Source organism: Bolinopsis microptera, chromosome 1 (genome assembly GCF_026151205.1).
Source record: "Bolinopsis microptera isolate Bmic1 chromosome 1, MBARI_Bmic_1.0, whole genome shotgun sequence".
Taxonomy (NCBI): domain Eukaryota; kingdom Metazoa; phylum Ctenophora; class Tentaculata; order Lobata; family Bolinopsidae; genus Bolinopsis; species Bolinopsis microptera.
The window spans coordinates 5,947,808-5,965,622 of record NC_087072.1 but is presented as its reverse complement, the minus strand read 5'-3'; the positions used below and the strand labels follow the sequence as shown (position 1 = coordinate 5,965,622).

Genomic DNA, 17,815 nt, shown 5'->3' with positions numbered 1-17,815 from the left:
AGGGGGTTGCTTAAACCTTTAAACATGAAAGTGTTACAAACGTTTATAGTAACAGGAAAGTTTATAGTAACAGGAGCTTTACAAAACATGCGTTACTCGTCTTCCGCAATAATATAAGTAATCTAAGTTCAATCAGTAAAGAGTCATTATTTCTGACCGTGTTAATGATATATATCTTGATCAGAAACAAAGACAAATGAACTGACGAAGCAGCTAAGTTATAATCGATAGGTGACCACACAGAAGCATAGTTAATCAATAACATGTAAAAAACAAAAACGTAGGATAAGCTGGTTGAAGCTGCACGTCGCCAGTCGATAAAATTTACAGAATGTTTTTATAAGTCACGTTTATCTTTTTAAAACGAGAATGAATGAATGAATCGGACATGCTATTGAGTTTTCAATTGTACTTACCGTAATCGGTTTACAACTGTAGACATGGTAAGTAAAGTGATTGTAAGTTATTAGACAAGTTATATATACAAATTCACAGTTTTAATTCTGAATCCTTAACACGGATGTGTTTCTGTAAGTGAACTGAAGTATAATCTTCAAGCAATGGGATGAAGGGAGGAGAAATAATCCTCCCTCTACTTTCCCGGCTACTGGGACTGGATAATACTGACAAGGAAAGAGACACTACGGCCTACGCTAGAGGACACTACGCTAGAGGACACTACAATAGCGAACTGTAAGTTCAGTAATACGGAGCTTGCCCAAAAAGTGGACAGTACGGCTAAATCTCATGACCCAATAAACGGCCCAATCTGCTGACTGTTTCTTATCAGCTTCTGCTTCCGAAAATATTTGTTGATTCAATTTAAAATCATATTTATTATCAAAGTCAATTAAATTCTATATGAAACATTACTGACGACATTATTGATATACATTGTTGATATACATGTATATAATATACATGTATGTCTTGAAACATTGAAACATTGATGTTTATCACAAAATTTTGATTAATTAAATAGTAAATCAAAAATGTCATAATGTGTCACATTGGTCATAGTCACTGACACAATAATCTCGATGAAATATCCTGACTTAGTAAAAACTTATCAAAATATCACGATAAAGTTTTGTATCGTTTGTAAGACAAATTTCGGTTTTCACAATAAGATGCATTTTCTAATTTCCTAACAAATTTGAGATGACTTTGGAGAAGTTCCCAATGTCAGTTGCAGTTGTGAGGCCCTGTCCCTGGCCCTGTCCCTGGCCCTGGACCCCACAGTGAAGAGCCCCTGCTCCTGGACCCTGCAAAATCTAAGGCTGTGTTCGTGATGATACTTTAGCTAACCCGGCGGCGCTTTGCACCATCTTGCTCATATCCATCTAACAGCCTACTAGACTGAGCCCAGCCTGCCGAGAAATCCTGACTTAGCGGCTGAATGTAATAAGCGCCGGAGGGCTTTCTACCTGGCCCCCAAAAGTCTATCGGTGGCACACCTTCAGCCCATTCGTACTCATGATAGGTGGTTGTTTGAGTGAACATTCTCTTGCAGCTGTGGAGTTGGTCCTGATCACTCATCATGCCGTTAGTAACTTGTTCTGGAGCTGTCTCTACTCGACCTTTCTTCTCACCAGGTTTACAGGTTGCAAGTGCAGTCCCCAGGCTCTTGTCAGGCTCTACTACTGGCTCAGTTTCCCCCAGCTCAGGCGTGACACAGGAAGATTCTGCTTGGTCTCGATACTGGTTAAAGTTGATTTGTAGTTCGCGGAGTAGTTGTGGATCGACTCTTTTCTCCAACTCCCGTAAGTAAATGTGAGCGTCTTTCAGAACTTGAACTTTGCTTCTGACCCTGTCTTGGTCGTGAAACTGCCAGCCGAAATCCTGGAATTTGTTAGTTATCATAAAGATAGAAAATGAAATAAATATTGAGCTGGCTCCTAACAAATACTATGCAGCGCCCCAAGGGCCAAAAAGTAGCATATTGTTCCTCAGACACGAGCAGAAACCGTGCAGATCCATTATTAAATATTCATAACCAAACCGGACCAGATCTGACAAAACGATCTAGTCGCAGTGGCTGGACCAGAATAAATAGGCTAATTCGGTTTCTGGACCAGATGGGAGCAAAATTTGCCTATACCGGACTCAATAATATAAGCAGTTGGCTCCCAACTGTAAGCAAATGTAAATAGGAGGCTGGCAACAAAAAAGCTAACCACATACTCAGATAAAATAAATAGGAATAACATTAAAACTAGCGTATGTCGAGACAAACCTTTCTGAGATCGTTAAAACACTCGTTCAAATGCTTCATCCTCTTGCGCTCTCTGTCATTTGCTTCATTTCTCCTCTTGGTTTTATCGTGCTCCTGATGTTCCATCTGTTGTGGGGTCACCTTCAAATGATGTTTATTATGTCACATGACACACATATGCTCATGATGAAGTCATGATAAATTGATTGCTGGGGGTCAAAACGTTTACACCATTCACAAAGAAGGGGAGTCCGAGAGATATTATAATACAAAAAAAACATATGCTACGTACGGTCTGAAGGAGAAGGAGGAGTGGAAGGAGGAAGGAGGTGGCTCATTGCGATCTTTGATCCGGTGTTTTGGTTTCACAACATATGGCAACCAAACGGCAATTCATAGGGTACATCAGCATATGGCGATAAAGTTTTGTTCGGTACGCAATTAATAGCGATGGCAAACATCCGCAAATCATCAATCAATCTGAAGAGTACTGAAGAAATGAAATCAGTAGCAGGAATCGTCCCATTTGAAGTTTTTATTGAAAAAAAATTCACCAGGATAGGTAAATCCATTATTAAGTCGTTTCATTGACAGTCGATTCAATTATTGGGTATTAACTATCAATCGAAATGTTTGGCAGCGTACTGAGAGTGTGTTATATCACGTGATCGCTGATTAATAAAATCCCAGATTAATTTAACAAAACAATTCATATTTCAGAGCTGGTAGCTGAAATGAAGCAGGTGGACAAATGGGCAATTCAATTTTAATCATAACAATTTGGGCAATTCATTGTAATGAGGAGGAGCATTGTTATGATGTTGAGACAGAGATTAATATTTCAATTCGGATATCTTCAGTTTCAATAGATAGGGGCAGGACATACTCTGACGTTTACATCACATGATCAAAAGTTGAGCCAAAAATGGAACCAAACTGTTTTCTTGCCGAGTTTTCTACTTTTGTTTACTATAAAAGTAGTAAACTCGGCAAGAAAACAGAATTGATATTTCATGCCCCACGGAGAGCACTGCTGACAGTTCGCTATAATATGACGGACGAATCTCACGTTACAGATCCAGACACGTTTAGCTGGAGATTTAAACTGAATAAGCAAAGCAATCAGAGTAGCATAAAAATGAAGTGGTTATGTGATCACGGACAGCACATGAATGGCATGATGGATCATATTTTATATAACAATAGCAACTAGCAAGTTGCAACGGTAATATGGTGTCTGTGAAAACAACGACCAAGAAAAGAAGAAATTAAGGCCAGAGGGGGGGGGTAAGGGGTCAAAAAATTCTACCAAAATATTATTTTCTAAATCGATTTAATTTTTGATGACAAAAACATTGCTGCTATTCACATATTTGTAGCTGATTAACTTTATTTTATAATTGAGGTTAACCGATTTTCACAAAATTGACTACTGTATACAACATTGAGGTTAATAAAATTGAGGTTCATATTTTATTACACGCCATAATTTTTTGTTATTTCGGTCAGCAAATGTAAACTCTAAATTTTAGGTTCATAATTATCAGAAAAAGTAATATCCAAACGTGATTAAATGAGGTTAACCTCTTCTTTTAGATATAGCGAGAATAGATCAAATGATAGAGTTATTATTTTCATGGTAAGTTTACGGTATACAAATTTCTAAATAGATGACGTGTTGATTGACTTTACTTTTATCTTGAGAAAATGAAAAAAATGAGGTTAACCATCACATTTTGGTACCGTAGGGAATATACATACGATTCTTACTTATGTAATGTACCACAATATCGAAGTGAGGTATCTATTGGTATCACAATGCCTACAACTATAATCACGTGACAAAGGTGATTTGAACTGACCATATTTTAGTAGAAGATTTTACCCGTAAATGGCTAAAAAATGAGGTTAACCTCTCATTTTTTGAATATCTGACCAGTTAATTACATGTTAACCTCAAAACCTTAATCGTTATACTGTGCAAATGTTTTACTACATATATAATAACATATTGATAAACCAATCCCAGTGTTATATGGTCTAAAGCGAGGTTAACAACCAAATTTTAAGCAGTTAGTGTTTACAGGAAGTCTTGGTTAACCTCATTTTTTACAATACAAGGACATTAACTACTGAAAGTGGCTAAAATCATTTAGGGGACGGCCAGGTCTGATCAAGCAAACGTTATTAAGTGTATAAAAAGTCCTAACTAACGAACTGTGATACATTCCAGTGAATATTCAAAATTTTGAAAACACTAAATTGCATCTATCTCAAAACACATTTTTTGACCTTTCGATTCCTTAGTTGAGAAAACTGGCCACTCCCTGATCTTGAAGTTTGGTACAGTGGTTCCTTAGACAATTGTCCTCATTTATTATGTGAGCGATTTTTTAAATTTGACTCGGTTCTCGAATTATGAGGTTAACCAGCTAAATTTTCCGAATTTTTGACATGGTTAACCTCATAATTCGAGAACCGAGTCAAATAAAAAAAATCGCTCACATAATAAATGAGGATAATTGTCTAAGGAACCACTGTACCAAACCTCAAGATCAGGGAGTGGCCGGTTTTCTCAACTAAGGAATCGAAAGGTCAAAAAAGTTACAGCCGTTTAAAGATCCAGTTTAACATGTAATTACAGGTAAACCTCAAAATTTAGCGCGCGATATCTCAGGAACGCAAGGTCAGATTTTGATCCGGTTTTTTTCTTCTTGTTCGTCTCCAGCAGCTATTATCAAATATGTGAAAACTAGAAAAGTGCCATTTACCCCCCCCTCTGGCCTTAAGCGCCAATAAAATGGCCTTTTCCGCGACATTGTCTCCAGAAACGTGCAGCGCGGCTTAAAATTCTTCTTCTAGAACATCCTCCGGAACAAATCTGCGCACGATATTGTAAATTGTACATTGTACATACTATGTTTGTCACAAGTATATTACACTTATTGACATTGTCGGACAAATGATTTTATCAAACATTGTATCATCCATTTTGTACTTTCAATATTTGGAAAATATCATATTATTTGATATCATGGTTTATAATAGGTCCCACTGTAATCTGTATCAAACATTGTATGTCTGTGAAGGCACATACAATGTTTGTCAAAACAAAAAATTCTCATCGTAAATGTGGATTTTGTTTGAAACTGTACTTACAATGTGTGGAATTGAACGTAGATTCGTAATGTGCCGCCCTGATTATTCGACGTGAATTAGTTTACTTGAAAATTAGTACTTTCCCCGCTAATACCAACCGAATAAATTCCAGTCATCAGTAACAACGAATTTTCAACATCTGTGACTCTATATCCAATACAATAATCCTACTAATCCGTTCGATAAAACGTCACAAAACCTACCTTCTGGTTCTCACAAGGTGCTATTGTGCTGTTGTCATGACAACAGGGGCGACTATCAATTATTCTCAGCTCAACAAAGAATCTGAAAACAAAGGTCCAAGAGGTGTGAAATCTAGAACTGGAAGAGGGACCTCTCACCAGTTCTTTGTGTACAAAAGATTACTGATTTTTCTACCTGTCAGGCAACTAAAGGGTGTTGCTAGAAAAACACCTGGTTGGAGGGTATTCCTTCACGGCCCTGATTTTTTCCAATAGCATATTGATATAGAAAGCACAATCTTGAGTACCTCAAATTGTTTAACTTGTCTAATAGGGCCTCTGCTGCTTTTCTTGGGTTGTAATGGCAGACATAAGGCTGTTGTTAGGCATCCTGTTCATGTTCGGTGGTGTTGCTGCCGTCAAATGTCCCAAAGGGATCCGAGCATTTGCTACATTTGCTGATGACGAGTACTATGAGTGTGCGGAAGGAAAAGAAGCGGTGTTGAAGAAGTGTAATGCAGGGATGAAGTTTAATAAAAAGCTTGCGGAGTGTGCTAACCCTGATGATCTAGAGAAGAGAGGTCTGAAGGAGTCAAGTGAATCAGGTTCCCACGAGAGGGTGTCCATGGGGGAGGCTATTAAGATAGGGGCCTTGTATGATGTGAGAAGAGGCTTTCTGTACAATGGCTTCAACCTTTGGTCGAAGAAAACATTAAAAGAAGAGATATACTCTGTTGAGAGTGATGGTCTGAATGTTGAGTTTCTGGTTGAAAAGAATGCCCGAGATAAGGCCAAACACTTCGGTCTAGGAGCCCAACTTGAGTTAGATTTCCTAGCTGGTCTGATCAGCATAAAAGGAAGTGCACAGTTTCTCAAGGACTATAGGAAGACCACCAATTCGGTCAGAATGATCCTTAAAGGTGAGCTGATTGGTTCAACTGAGGACATTGATACGTATACGCCCATTGACTATCCTGATCTTTGTGAAATGGTCACACCCACCAGTGGCCCAACTCATGTTATCACTCGAATAACTAAAGGTCAAAGGTCATATTTTATCTTCGATAAATACGTGGAGCACAATAGAAACTCCGAGGATATCGAAGCTGAACTAGCAGCAAGTGTTAGTTTTATACCTCTGTGTTCAATCGAAGGTCGTATTGCAATACACGCTAATGGGACGCAAGTGAAGAACATTGACCGACTCAATGTTAGGTTCTATGGAGATGCCTTGCTAGCTAGTTTCCCTACACAGTACCCACAAGCAGCTGTAGCATACGATGACACCATAAGAAATGGCCCCCGGACCACTCCTATGAGATACCATGTCACTCCCATATCCGAGTTTTGTGACAGTTTGGCTGATGCTGATAATGTCATAATTCACAAAATAACCGAAGATTTGGTAGAGTTGTCGAGTAACTCTCTGTCTGTATTAAGGGGTATTCAAGCTTCTGTCAATACTTTGCTTGAACTCGACCCTGCAATTAGGTACGAGTCAATCAAACTACCTCTAATCACCTTCAAAAATGCGCTAGAGGAGTTCATGTCGGAATACAGAAGGCAACTTGTTGACATTTTGCCAAAGGTTAAAGCTAAGCTAATAAATGAAAGTGCGCTGGTTGAGATTCTGGTTACTTTCGAAAATTCAGCATTCACAAATCATCGAGCGGATACATTCTTGACCCTAAGAAAGAAGGAAATCGAAACTATCACCTTGATAATAGACAAAGCCCTGAAGGATCCAAAGATGTCTCTATCAGACGTTAAAAATGCTGTTGATAATGAGTGCATATTTAAAGGGGAATCCAGCTCTGCTTTCGTTCTTAAACTGCTCCCTTCAGAAGATATTACCCAACAATTCTTAAATTCAAGGGGAACTTGGTCTGAAGAACAGGCATGGTTCTCCAACAACATCCTAAAAGTGAAAGAAATTGGAAATCGAAAGCGGGTGTTTGAAAGCTACGTCGACACCAACAAAAAGGATGCAGAGAGATCACAGTGCTTCTTGATAAGACTAGAGAATATATCAGACGATCCAGACGACATCTCTGAAGTCCAACTGTACGAAACTGGAAGCCAATTTGAAACGGACTTCAGGCCTCCACAAGCACCTCCAACTCCAAAGTGCCCGATTGATGAAATCGGATCAAACAGTATGAAAATTGTCTCCAGAAGGACAGATAACGCTCAAGTAACTGGACAAGAAGTGTTACTGGAAGAGGTGACTGCTGGAGGAGAACTAGCTAAATCGTCAGTTTTCGTTCCTAACGAAGATTCATTTGTGGTCGAAGGCTTGAAACCGTTCACTCAGTTCCTTATAAAAACTAGGTACGTCGTGCATGATGGTCATAGTTACAGTGACGTCACAGAGAGCCTGAACGACTGTGTTACAAAACCTACTTCCCCTCCCACAGCCCTGAAAGTAACAGGCACCACGGCTACTTCAACCATTTTACTGTGGTCTAAACCTGAACACATTCACCCAGCATTTGCAAAAACTCCAATTAAATACAGAGTAAAGGTGTACAAGGATAGTATAGTGGTCACAGATCAGGAAACCAGCGAGCTGACTAGCTCGGTGCAGGGTCTTCAGCCCGGTACTCTGTACTCTGTCACTGTCACTGCAGAGGTCCTTGATGACAAGACGGCCGGTAAAATCAGTCTTAATGCTAAGGCAGACTTTGCAACTGCCCCGGCCGCTCTTGCAGCTCCAGTTCCAGGTCAGATCCAAGACAACAGAGTGAGATTCCAAGTGAAGGTTGGAGACGTCAGCGTACCGGCAGGAGTGACAAAAGAACTGCTCTCGATCAAGTACTACAAGATTAACAACAATCAGGTTGTTAGTGGAACTGAAGTCTACTACATGCAGCGTCTTCAGGTAAATGTGAAGTGGAAACTAGTTGAATATAATATTATAATAGAGTGTCCTTTCATTTCTGGCGGGTTATCAAAAATAGACAAAAATAACCTCAAATTTTACAGGATCAAGAAAACACCGAGATAGACATTGCTAGTTTTGAAACTGGAACGTCTTATGGAGTGCAAGTTAAACTTTTGGTAATAACATTTATATGTTTTATTCAAATAGGATATATCCTATTTGAATAAAATAATAGAATATTAATTCTATATATAAAATTAATATTCGAAAAGTAATTTTCAGCTCTAGTATGAATGAATTTATTAATTATATATTTAACCTGAGTCCATCATGTTAGAGTTAAACGGTGATTCACAGCACTGCGCAATAATTTATCTTTGATAATTAAATTATCCCAGGTAAAGCAAGGAGATAACATGATAAGCTCAGACTACTCAGATCCAACACTGATCACCACCACCAGCTCCGGCTCTCCGATAGACCACCTCCGGGAGAATATCAGCAACTTCCAGTCTTCTTCTGAACAGCAATTAGACCATGCAAACTCTCAGAAGGACCAGCTCATTTCCACGCTAGATAATACAGAAAAGACGTTCAATGATGCAAAATCTGGAGGGCTACAACAGATTCTTGCAATGTCGCAAAAGATTTCCCTGGATTTCGTGGGAGTTCAGCAAAAATCAAATGGTGAGGTTCGCGGAGTGAGCAGAACAATTTATACATTATTAATTAGAATAAGTAATTTCTTTTAACTAAACGTACAAGATACGTTGCAAGTTATGAAATTGATTTATACCATCTGTTTTCAGGCCTGCAGAAATCAAAGTGCTTCTTGGATGGATTTCAGATTTGGGACCAATCTGACAGTCTATTAAATACGCTATATGTCAACTCGGAGGCTGACTGTCTAGCTAAATGCGCCGATACTGACGGCTGTTCCAGTGCCAGTGTCGAAAACATTAAAAATGGCAATAGAATAACATCACGAAAGTGTCTTCTTGGAAAAAATCGAAATGGCTATATGCTGTATCCTCAGAAAAACTTCATGTCGGCAAACATGTATTGCCAATGTAAGTTTCTTGTTTTCATCATAGCATAATAGGTCTGAAAATTTATTTTATCCATGGAAACTTTTAAATGTAACATTGTTCACAATAATATCTGTTTCAGTGACAGAATCTGCTACAATCGACACCTGGAAAGAATGCGTCCAAGAAAACATCAATTATCCCGGTGCAGAAATCGTCAATTCGGCTGGAATAAGTAATATCGGAGAGTGTGCAGCATTCTGCCAAACTGTGGAGGGTTGTGTAGCAGCTTCGTTCAACAAACCATCCAAGACATGCTACGCTAAAAACAAAAGAAACGGAGACCGGGTCAATTCAGACAGCAATACAGTCAGCATCTCCTTGATGTGCCTAAGTAAGTTGTCAACCTCAAACCAAGAATCAACGATAGAAATGAAATAACATGATCTAAAGTCTAAACTTTTAATTTCTTTCCTTGTCGTAATGATAGAATTTATGTTATAAATCCGCGATAGTTATAATATGACGAAATGTTTACAGGTGCAAACCGAGGTGGAATCAGTCGATGTGCGAAGAGTGGAGTCAGGTTCACTGGATCAGTCATCCATACGACATCAACAGCTTCTCTTGATCTCTGTATCCAGTTCTGTGCTAACAAAGACAACTGTGAGTCTGTGTCATACAACAGTTCTTCAAGGAGTTGCGAGGCACACAACAAGCGACTTGGAGCTAGCAGAGGAAATGTGGGCGGTTGGACAAGCGTCAACATTTACTGCTTGGGTAAATTAACACACGTTTATTATAATTCTCATCTTTTTGACAATATTAGCCCCTATTGCAAAATGTTCATGTTGCGTAATTATGCCTGTTAAGTTGTATATATCAGAGTTTAAAAAATTTAAAATTTAGACAGCGGAACCCTTCACATCAATCTTATAATATAAGCGTATAAGAAAATCGCGTGAAGTTGTGTCTAGCCGACCGATGAAGTGATGACTACAATACTTACCAACATACATTTTAACTAGTAAATCAAGTTGCATGCATAAGATTTTAGGAGATCAGAATATGATCTTTAAATCTGTGGAATACATTTTTCACGCGCATGGCCATGGGACTCGAGTACAAGTTTTATATGCCACGTTTCAACAAAATATAACGTTGTAAATTGTAATCATACTAACAAGTTCAAATATAATGTGAATATTAACCTAATATGTGAATATTAACCTTTGTAAAGCGGAGAATGGCTCTACAAAGAACATCATATGATCAATCAATAAGCCCTTTCAAGTGTTATCTTTGTAACCAACTTATTTGCAGGGTTGCAGCACTTTTAGGATGACTGGTGGCGTTCAAGAGGTGATCTAGAATAATAAAGGTATGGTGTTGTTGATATTAACGAATTTAACCTGATTAAAATCCTATAAAAAATATGTCAAGTGACTGTTTATTGACAAACCAGTACATATTATACGGTTTGAAAGTTTTACCATTGTACAGTTCATATCTCTATACTTCTTCTTTTTAGGTCCGGAGAGAGAATATTCCCGAAGTAGAAACCTAGGACATTCACCTAAACAAAGGAAATTAGTTAGAGTGATTTCATACTAAAGACTCATATATAATCGGATAGTTGTATTTTCATTTTATTTCCAAATTTCACTTTCATTAAATTGTGCAATCTGATTTTCTTTTCAAGAATAAAACGCATAAAATTTATGAATGTCTCTCTGAAATTCAGCTCAAGTAAATAAAATAGTTGTAATTTCTTCGTAATCTCGTATGGTGATGCATTTTGAAAAGAAGTACTATACAAAGTTGTGGTCTTATATCACTGTCCCGCTGACAATGCTGTGGCAATGTGACAGCATGGCAATGTGACAGCGGGTTAGTTGCTTCACAAAGGAGCACTATGCGTTAAAGGTGTGCAGGTCAGACTCTGCAACATGGTGGGTAAACCACCGACACATCATGTAACTGTCACAATATTCAGAGCATATTCTGAGTGAACTGTTTGTGTTCGGAAAGAAATAATTCCTAAATCTTTTGAAAACAATATAATATCCATTCATATTTCATAGCTATAGGACCACAATATCATGGATCCTCCAATTAACATTAAAGTAATATCACAGTCAACATTAACACTAGCAGAGTCACGTTAACATTAAGTTGGGCAAATTTGTTTTAAACAAATCGGGGCCCGTTAACATAAATAACATTCATATCATTTGAAAGAAACCTATCTGAATTCTGAAAGATAAAATCACTTTGTTCAATTTCACGCAAATTGACGCAAATCTTAGAAATTGGTGAATATTAAGAAAACTATCTATGAAACACCGGCACCAAATACGGATACCACTACAAGCAAAATAAAACAAACCCATGATAAAACTAGCCGAATGAACTTTATACAAGATAATATTATAGGCATAGCAAAAGACACTAAAAACACAATATTCATTATTCATGCTAAGTTTGTTTGAAACCTGACATAACGTTCCAATTGACCGTTGTCCGTTCATGCAACTGCCGATTTTCCGCTGGCATGAACTTAAAGTTCGTCTCCGATATCCTAAGAGAGTTCCTGATCTCTGTCACAGATTTGGCAATGTCCGTTGCTCCCTTGCTGTAAGTTTGAGTGTTATTGCTGATGGGGAAAGTCAGGAAGAAACCCCCGACTTTATATTCCGAGTTCGCAACTTGCGGATAAGACGCAATGTTGTTTCTGAAGGAGCTGCTGCTATGGGAACGAATTTGAGCTCTCTGTGATCTTATAGAGGAAACAGTTGAGCATCTATTGGAAATAACTGAGTCCGTCTCTGTGTGGGACTTGGAGTTTTGATCCTGAACAATTATCAGTTAAATTGAGTCGACTTAACGATTTGATCATTTTAATTGTATCCATCGAAATTGATAGCACAATAAGAGTCAGCAAATCATGTTGATGAATAAATTTAAATTCACCTAGTACACATCGGTATAATTAAACTTTTAGCACGAGAATTGTTAATCGAAACGTCGACAGAACAAATTTCCAAAATTTCATAAAAACAATTTTGGACTCACTATGATAGAGCCAGTTTTCTTAATGTCAGGTATTTTAGTAACCCGTCTCTCTATAGCCTTCATTCGCTCTGTCTCCGCAGGATCCATTATAAATCTGTTTCTGAAGACGTCGTCAAAGTGGTTTAAATCCTCTTGTCTCTCCTCTGGATCTGATTAACGATAGATTAAACATTTCATAATATATTTAAAACGGAATAATTTGAAACAGGGTCAAATTATATTAAAAATAAACAATTGAATTTTCAAGAAATGGTAGTTAAAATAGTTTTGATAACGAATACATTTGAAGTGAAGGTGTAGCACCGAATGAACAACAGGGAATTGTGCAATATGACCTATAATGGTGCTAACAAACCATCTGTGCTTGCATTCATGCATTCCAAGTTATAATTGTCAAATAATAATTAATGTAATATTTGAATTGAATTTGTAAAAATTAAGGTGGTCTAGCTGATGTTTATATAATATTATAACTTATGAATTACTGAAATTAATACAAATTGTGTAGTACATTCATACATTATAACACTATACTAGCAAATCTCTAATCTCTACTGCAAATCTGTGACTTGAACACGGGCGAAAAAGGCAAAATATAACGTTTTCCAGAGACGGCATGTTTTTCCTGGCACGCTAAGAAACTAATTTTTCGAAGGAAAATAAAACGTTGACATGTTTTCTTTTTCATTTTAATGCTGATGACATTTTTTACACAAAACAAGAACCTACCTATTGGTGGCAACCGCCTTCGAGTAAACAACTCTGCAATATTGGTTAAAGTTGGTGGCTATTTTAGGCGAAGGTGCAGCGATCAACACCACCAAGTCACCACGATACGGCACAGTGGTGTTGGACGTTACAAATAATTATCCGCAACTTTTCAAAGGCAATTTTCAATTCTAAAAATCTATAATCGTATAACTCACGATAATACATAGTTTAAAATTAAACACCTGCTCATTTTACATTTTACAAGTGCATGGCCTAGAGTGGGGAGACTGAAATATGGAAAAGGTATATTTATTAAGATGGTTACATAACAGCAACAAACCGCTGATTTTCATTATGAAAACTTATGACAGGCATCGACATAAGCTTATAATTTTTTGGATCAGCTGATAACATATCGAAAAATACACGGAACAGGTAGGATTGATAATCTGTAAGACAATAATATAGTCTCTCAGATAAAGTAAATAAACGAAAAATACCGATAACAAAGTAATGCAAATTATGATATTAACCATGAGAAATTTAAGCAAGTCTCCATTTTTGAGTTTGAAGGTCTGATATGACAAGAGCGCTTCGTTTTGTGCACGGCTTTTACTATCCAACCAGACTATAAAATATAACTGAGAAAACCACTGATGTGTGACTCATGATCGCTCTTAACTACATATTTTTAAAGGCTCGGTCGCAATATTCAGTTCAGTTATAAAATTTCGCAACACAATACGGTTACAGTGCTAGGATACTACTTGTCCGTAATTATTTAACTATTTTAATATCTTTTAAGTTATTAGCTTATTATTATCTACTTTTATTTTACTTTATCTTGTGCATATACTATTGCTTGTTGATGGTTGATGGTTGATGGTTAACCTGGTCTGTCAAATGATACCGTATTATATTATCACATTATGCAAGTGAAAGATGGTATATTTGAAGCAATAACCTTACTAAGTTACTATTCTCTACAGTTCATTTTGTCTTGTGCGTCTCCAATAGAATATGCTTAATAATATAACCTATTGCTTGTTGACGATTGACGGTACCACTTGGTAAAATGAACCACTCTACGGTACATCCATAACTATCGATAATATTGGTAACTTAGGAAATAGTGAAGGAAGCCGGATACTTTATGCAATTTGAAGGACAGTGGACAACTAGGCTAAAGATTACAGGACGCAATATCCAATACAGGAGCAGTACGGACGCGATTCTTGTTCTTGCCTAATATAAGGCATGTCCTATAAGAGGAAAAAGAACAATATAAAATAAAGGTTGTAAGCTATGAAGGAGGTGGATGTTGTGTGTGTCACTGATCACTATTCACTACATGACACGTGGTTTGACGACCCAATCACCTTGTTCCTGATCCTGGGATTTCTTTTCAAACAACATTCTGCATTTTTTGCGGAGTTTCTCGTGACGAGCAATGCTTTTCATCATTTTGCTTTGATCTGCTTTGTCACGTCGCAGAACTGAGAGTTCTTTGGTTTGCCGGATAAGTAGCTCCAGTAAATTCTGCTCTGTAGAAAGAAGATCACATACTTATAGAAATCTAAAGCAGTTAAGAAGTTGACCGGTTCAGGATTCAATAAATGTGAACGTAGAAATCTATTAGTTAATGCTCGTTTGTGTTTAAAAACTGTATAGGAGTTGGTTAAAGCTCTAAATTTTAACATTGAGATATTATATAAAAGGCTACTTATAATGCTGATAAAATGCTGTAAGCCTTATACAGGTCACAAATAAGACAATAGCACTGTATAGTGTATATCCATCCACGCACCCTCTTTCAAGATAACAGCTTGTCTGGATAGATTGTTATTTTTTCTGCGGTGATCAGTAACTGGCCGGGGAAGTGTTATCTTCTGTTTTGCTAGGGTCAACAAGTCAACCAACATTGGCAACTTCACGGCTACATCAGCCGAACAGTCATTCCCAAGTGCTGGAGTGAAATTTACCTGAAACAAGTTTGCGTCTAATGGTTATTAAGTTGAACAAAAGAAGGCAAATTGTTGTTCGGAGATGTAAAGTTATCATGCATAGTCTTAAAACCCACAGTAAACAATTGTATTGTTGTCAGTTGAAATCAGTCCATGGCTTGCTTGTTCTTCCTTGACTAGGAGTTGGTGTAACTTTGTTTTTACAGCGACTATCTCACCAACTTCTAGCATTGTGTATTCTCGCAGCTGTCACGTGTAAAACAATGTTAGACCGCCTCCGAGAAACAATGGCATGTCAGGGCCGACTCCGACTGCCCTGACATTTTTTCTCAAAAATTTCCTCAATTCCTCTTATTTCCTCCCAGGCTGCCTGGCAAGATGGCGTGTTTCTGGATGTGGGCAACCCTGATGCGGGACAGGGATGTATGGAGGGGGTTTTTTGGTGTAGATTGGACTTAGTTCCGACCTAGTAGTAGTAGTGGTAGTAGTAATATAATACATACAATACACCACTCACCTCTAAGAGCCACGGTTTAAGTTTTTTGTCAAGTATAATGTCGAAACCATACAGTTCGATACATTGCTTAGCAGATTCTGGTATGGAATTGGCCTGCATCAGTATGGTCAGTGAGATCATGTGTTTGATTCGCTCCCAGGCCAGCCTGTCATCCACACTACACTGTTGAAAATAAGCTCGCAGTTGAGAAATACTCCACCTGTAATAGTGAGGTGAAAATAGCCTTAAAATTGAAGCAATTATTTAACCCTGCGTACAGAGTTGAAAACAATTTTATAATTGATAAATCATAACAAACACTGTTTTGTGGACATCTCTTTCTAAAATGATAAAAAGTGCAAACAATTTACTTGCACCCAGCACCAACTCGTTCCTTTTCCACGTTGTAATTGGGGCCGTTTCTATTGATAGAGGTGTTGGTGAGGTGAGCAAACTTGTTGTGAATGACACTTCCAGCATATTTCTCAGTACTGAACCGGACCAGTCCGTCCTGGTGCAGGTATATTCTCAGGGGGTGATAACTTGTCACCACTGCATATAGTCGCAAGTCGAACTTATATCCTCCTGAAAATGATACAGATATGAGATGATGGTATATTTCTAACGTTGGAATTCAGATATCACAAACATTTTAAGAGATTAACAAAGAATATGATCAAAACATTCAATCGGATAATCACCTATGAGATAAGGGTCCTCTATGTATCGCTGGACCACTGTTGATCCATCGTAGAGCAAATCGCTGATGTTATCAAATAGGAATATACCTCGGCCTCTAGACAAATCTGATGGTTTGCAAATCCAAACCTGTAGCAAAATGTTAAGAAAGGATTATATATTTCTTATTGTATAGATTATTTTTTCAAGCAATCGACGGAATAGATATTATATTTAAGAAATATGGGTACATACTACATAATATGTGAAAATGAGCATTTATCAAGATAGATATTATCGCCTGTATAGGTTCCAAATCAATGCACCAGGTGCATTGATATCACTAGATTTGGAACCTATACAGGCGATAATATAGTGTCATTCACAACAAGTTTGCATTGCACCTAGTTGTCAAAGAGAAAAATTTACTAACTTAGAATATAAAAGACCTGTTTTCCTTTTTTGCTTTGAATTTTAGAAAAATATGATAGGAACTTTGTATAGTCGTTTGGAAGGTTGAATGAAACAGGAAAGAAGTTAAATATTGTCCCATGAACCATCCGCATTCTCTTCAAGCATCGAGCTAGTGAATCTTTCCTTGTGATAGTGTTACCCTGAGTGAAGGTTATAATGTAGCCTGTCAACTCCAAAAATATAGTTTTCAATTGATTGTAGAATTCGTAGTATGATCACGAACATAAGTTAATTTTGAGGTGATCTTTCATTTAGAAAATAACTGTGATTCTTGGATTTAATTGGTCGATGATGCTAGATGATTGGAAAGCCACTATCACTTGAATGACAAATCTATATCACCTCCAATTAGTATTGGCATTAGTTTATACATCTCACCTTTGGGAAGTGATTTAATATCTGCCAGGTTTTTACATTTTTATAATCTGATAGTGTAAATCCACTTCCCCTCCAATACAAGTTCCATTGATCATTTCTATGGGTTTCTGGAACTTCTTTGAACTGTTCTTGGTTCAAAGCTTTAGAGAGAAGCTGTGGGATGCCATTATCTGTCTTATAAAATAACCAGGATGGTCTTTGGTTCATTGCACAACTATTCACATCACACACTACAGGATCATGAATTCTTTTATGGACCAAATAAAAATCTGTCCTATACTGAAAAAGGCGTCCAAAGGCAGCTATTTATGTGAAGGATTATAGTTGATTTCCAACAGTTTACATCCCTGAATAAGTTAAAATGTCATATAATTGTTTTTAATATAGACTATAGAGTTAATGCAAAAGTATAAAATAAATGAAGCTAAACAGTTAATAAATTATTTGCGATCGACATAAGCCGCGTGTCTTATAAAATAATTATCAACTAATCCATACAGTGTACTCTAAATGAAATGCTCTTACCACTTCTACTAAATGGATTGGAAATATTTAAATTTGAGCAGTCAAT

General features: G+C 37.3%; 5 protein-coding genes across 9 annotated transcripts in view; 3 read left to right on the top strand and 2 right to left on the bottom strand.

Moving 5' to 3' along the window:
* LOC134816575 (IST1 homolog) overlaps positions 1-17,815 on the top strand; it is a 74,303-nt gene that overhangs the window by 14,285 nt on the left and 42,203 nt on the right. The window lies entirely within an intron of this gene.
* LOC134825911 (uncharacterized) lies at positions 981-2,413 on the bottom strand. The gene is made up of 2 exons (XM_063838106.1): positions 2,237-2,413; positions 981-1,842 (listed from the first exon to the last, which is right to left on the bottom strand). Exons 1-2 carry the CDS (start codon positions 2,339-2,341, stop codon positions 1,300-1,302), a joined length of 648 nt encoding a protein of 215 aa, XP_063694176.1. The 5' UTR covers positions 2,342-2,413; the 3' UTR covers positions 981-1,299.
* Positions 5,816-7,295, top strand: LOC134825963 (cytolytic toxin-alpha-like). The gene is made up of 2 exons (XM_063838217.1): positions 5,816-7,189; positions 7,284-7,295. Exons 1-2 carry the CDS (start codon positions 5,918-5,920, stop codon positions 7,293-7,295), a joined length of 1,284 nt encoding a protein of 427 aa, XP_063694287.1. The 5' UTR covers positions 5,816-5,917.
* On the top strand, positions 7,129-11,148 carry LOC134816901 (uncharacterized). Its single transcript, XM_063825911.1, has 8 exons — positions 7,129-8,437; positions 8,542-8,616; positions 8,839-9,127; positions 9,250-9,510; positions 9,611-9,862; positions 10,009-10,248; positions 10,792-10,849; positions 11,000-11,148. Exons 1-7 carry the CDS (start codon positions 7,307-7,309, stop codon positions 10,806-10,808), a joined length of 2,265 nt encoding a protein of 754 aa, XP_063681981.1. The 5' UTR covers positions 7,129-7,306; the 3' UTR covers positions 10,809-10,849; positions 11,000-11,148.
* Positions 11,190-17,599, bottom strand: LOC134816551 (probable tubulin polyglutamylase TTLL2). 4 transcript variants are annotated; one of them, XM_063825448.1, is made up of 10 exons: positions 17,245-17,599; positions 16,842-17,006; positions 16,416-16,542; positions 16,086-16,299; positions 15,736-15,934; positions 15,062-15,236; positions 14,634-14,798; positions 13,273-13,305; positions 12,544-12,692; positions 11,190-12,321 (listed from the first exon to the last, which is right to left on the bottom strand). In XM_063825448.1, exons 1-10 carry the CDS (start codon positions 17,449-17,451, stop codon positions 11,947-11,949), a joined length of 1,809 nt encoding a protein of 602 aa, XP_063681518.1. In that variant the 5' UTR covers positions 17,452-17,599; the 3' UTR covers positions 11,190-11,946. The 4 variants fall into 4 exon arrangements, with proteins under 4 accessions (XP_063681518.1, XP_063681527.1, XP_063681535.1 ...); XM_063825457.1 differs by lacking the exon at positions 13,273-13,305; XM_063825465.1 differs by lacking the exon at positions 14,634-14,798 and having other exon boundaries at positions 17,245-17,593.

What these genes read in the sequence shown, in the direction of transcription:
- LOC134816901 (XM_063825911.1), top strand. Translation starts at nt 7,307, where the DNA reads ATGTCTCTATCAGACGTTAAAAATGCTGTTGATAATGAGTGCATATTT. An exon ending in ACTACATGCAGCGTCTTCAG is followed by an intron (nt 8,438 to 8,541) that starts GTAAATGTGAAG and finishes CAAATTTTACAG; the next exon opens with GATCAAGAAAACACCGAGAT. An exon ending in AGTTCAGCAAAAATCAAATG is followed by an intron (nt 9,128 to 9,249) that starts GTGAGGTTCGCG and finishes ATCTGTTTTCAG; the next exon opens with GCCTGCAGAAATCAAAGTGC.
- LOC134825963 (XM_063838217.1), top strand. Translation starts at nt 5,918, where the DNA reads ATGGCAGACATAAGGCTGTTGTTAGGCATCCTGTTCATGTTCGGTGGT.
- LOC134825911 (XM_063838106.1), bottom strand. Translation starts at nt 2,341, where the DNA reads ATGGAACATCAGGAGCACGATAAAACCAAGAGGAGAAATGAAGCAAAT. An exon ending in GTTTTAACGATCTCAGAAAG is followed by an intron (nt 1,843 to 2,236) that starts GTTTGTCTCGAC and finishes AACAAATTCCAG; the next exon opens with GATTTCGGCTGGCAGTTTCA.
- LOC134816551 (XM_063825448.1), bottom strand. Translation starts at nt 17,451, where the DNA reads ATGAACCAAAGACCATCCTGGTTATTTTATAAGACAGATAATGGCATC. An exon ending in TATTAAATCACTTCCCAAAG is followed by an intron (nt 17,007 to 17,244) that starts GTGAGATGTATA and finishes ACCTTCACTCAG; the next exon opens with GGTAACACTATCACAAGGAA. An exon ending in ATCCCAGGATCAGGAACAAG is followed by an intron (nt 13,306 to 14,633) that starts GTGATTGGGTCG and finishes CCAATATTGCAG; the next exon opens with AGTTGTTTACTCGAAGGCGG.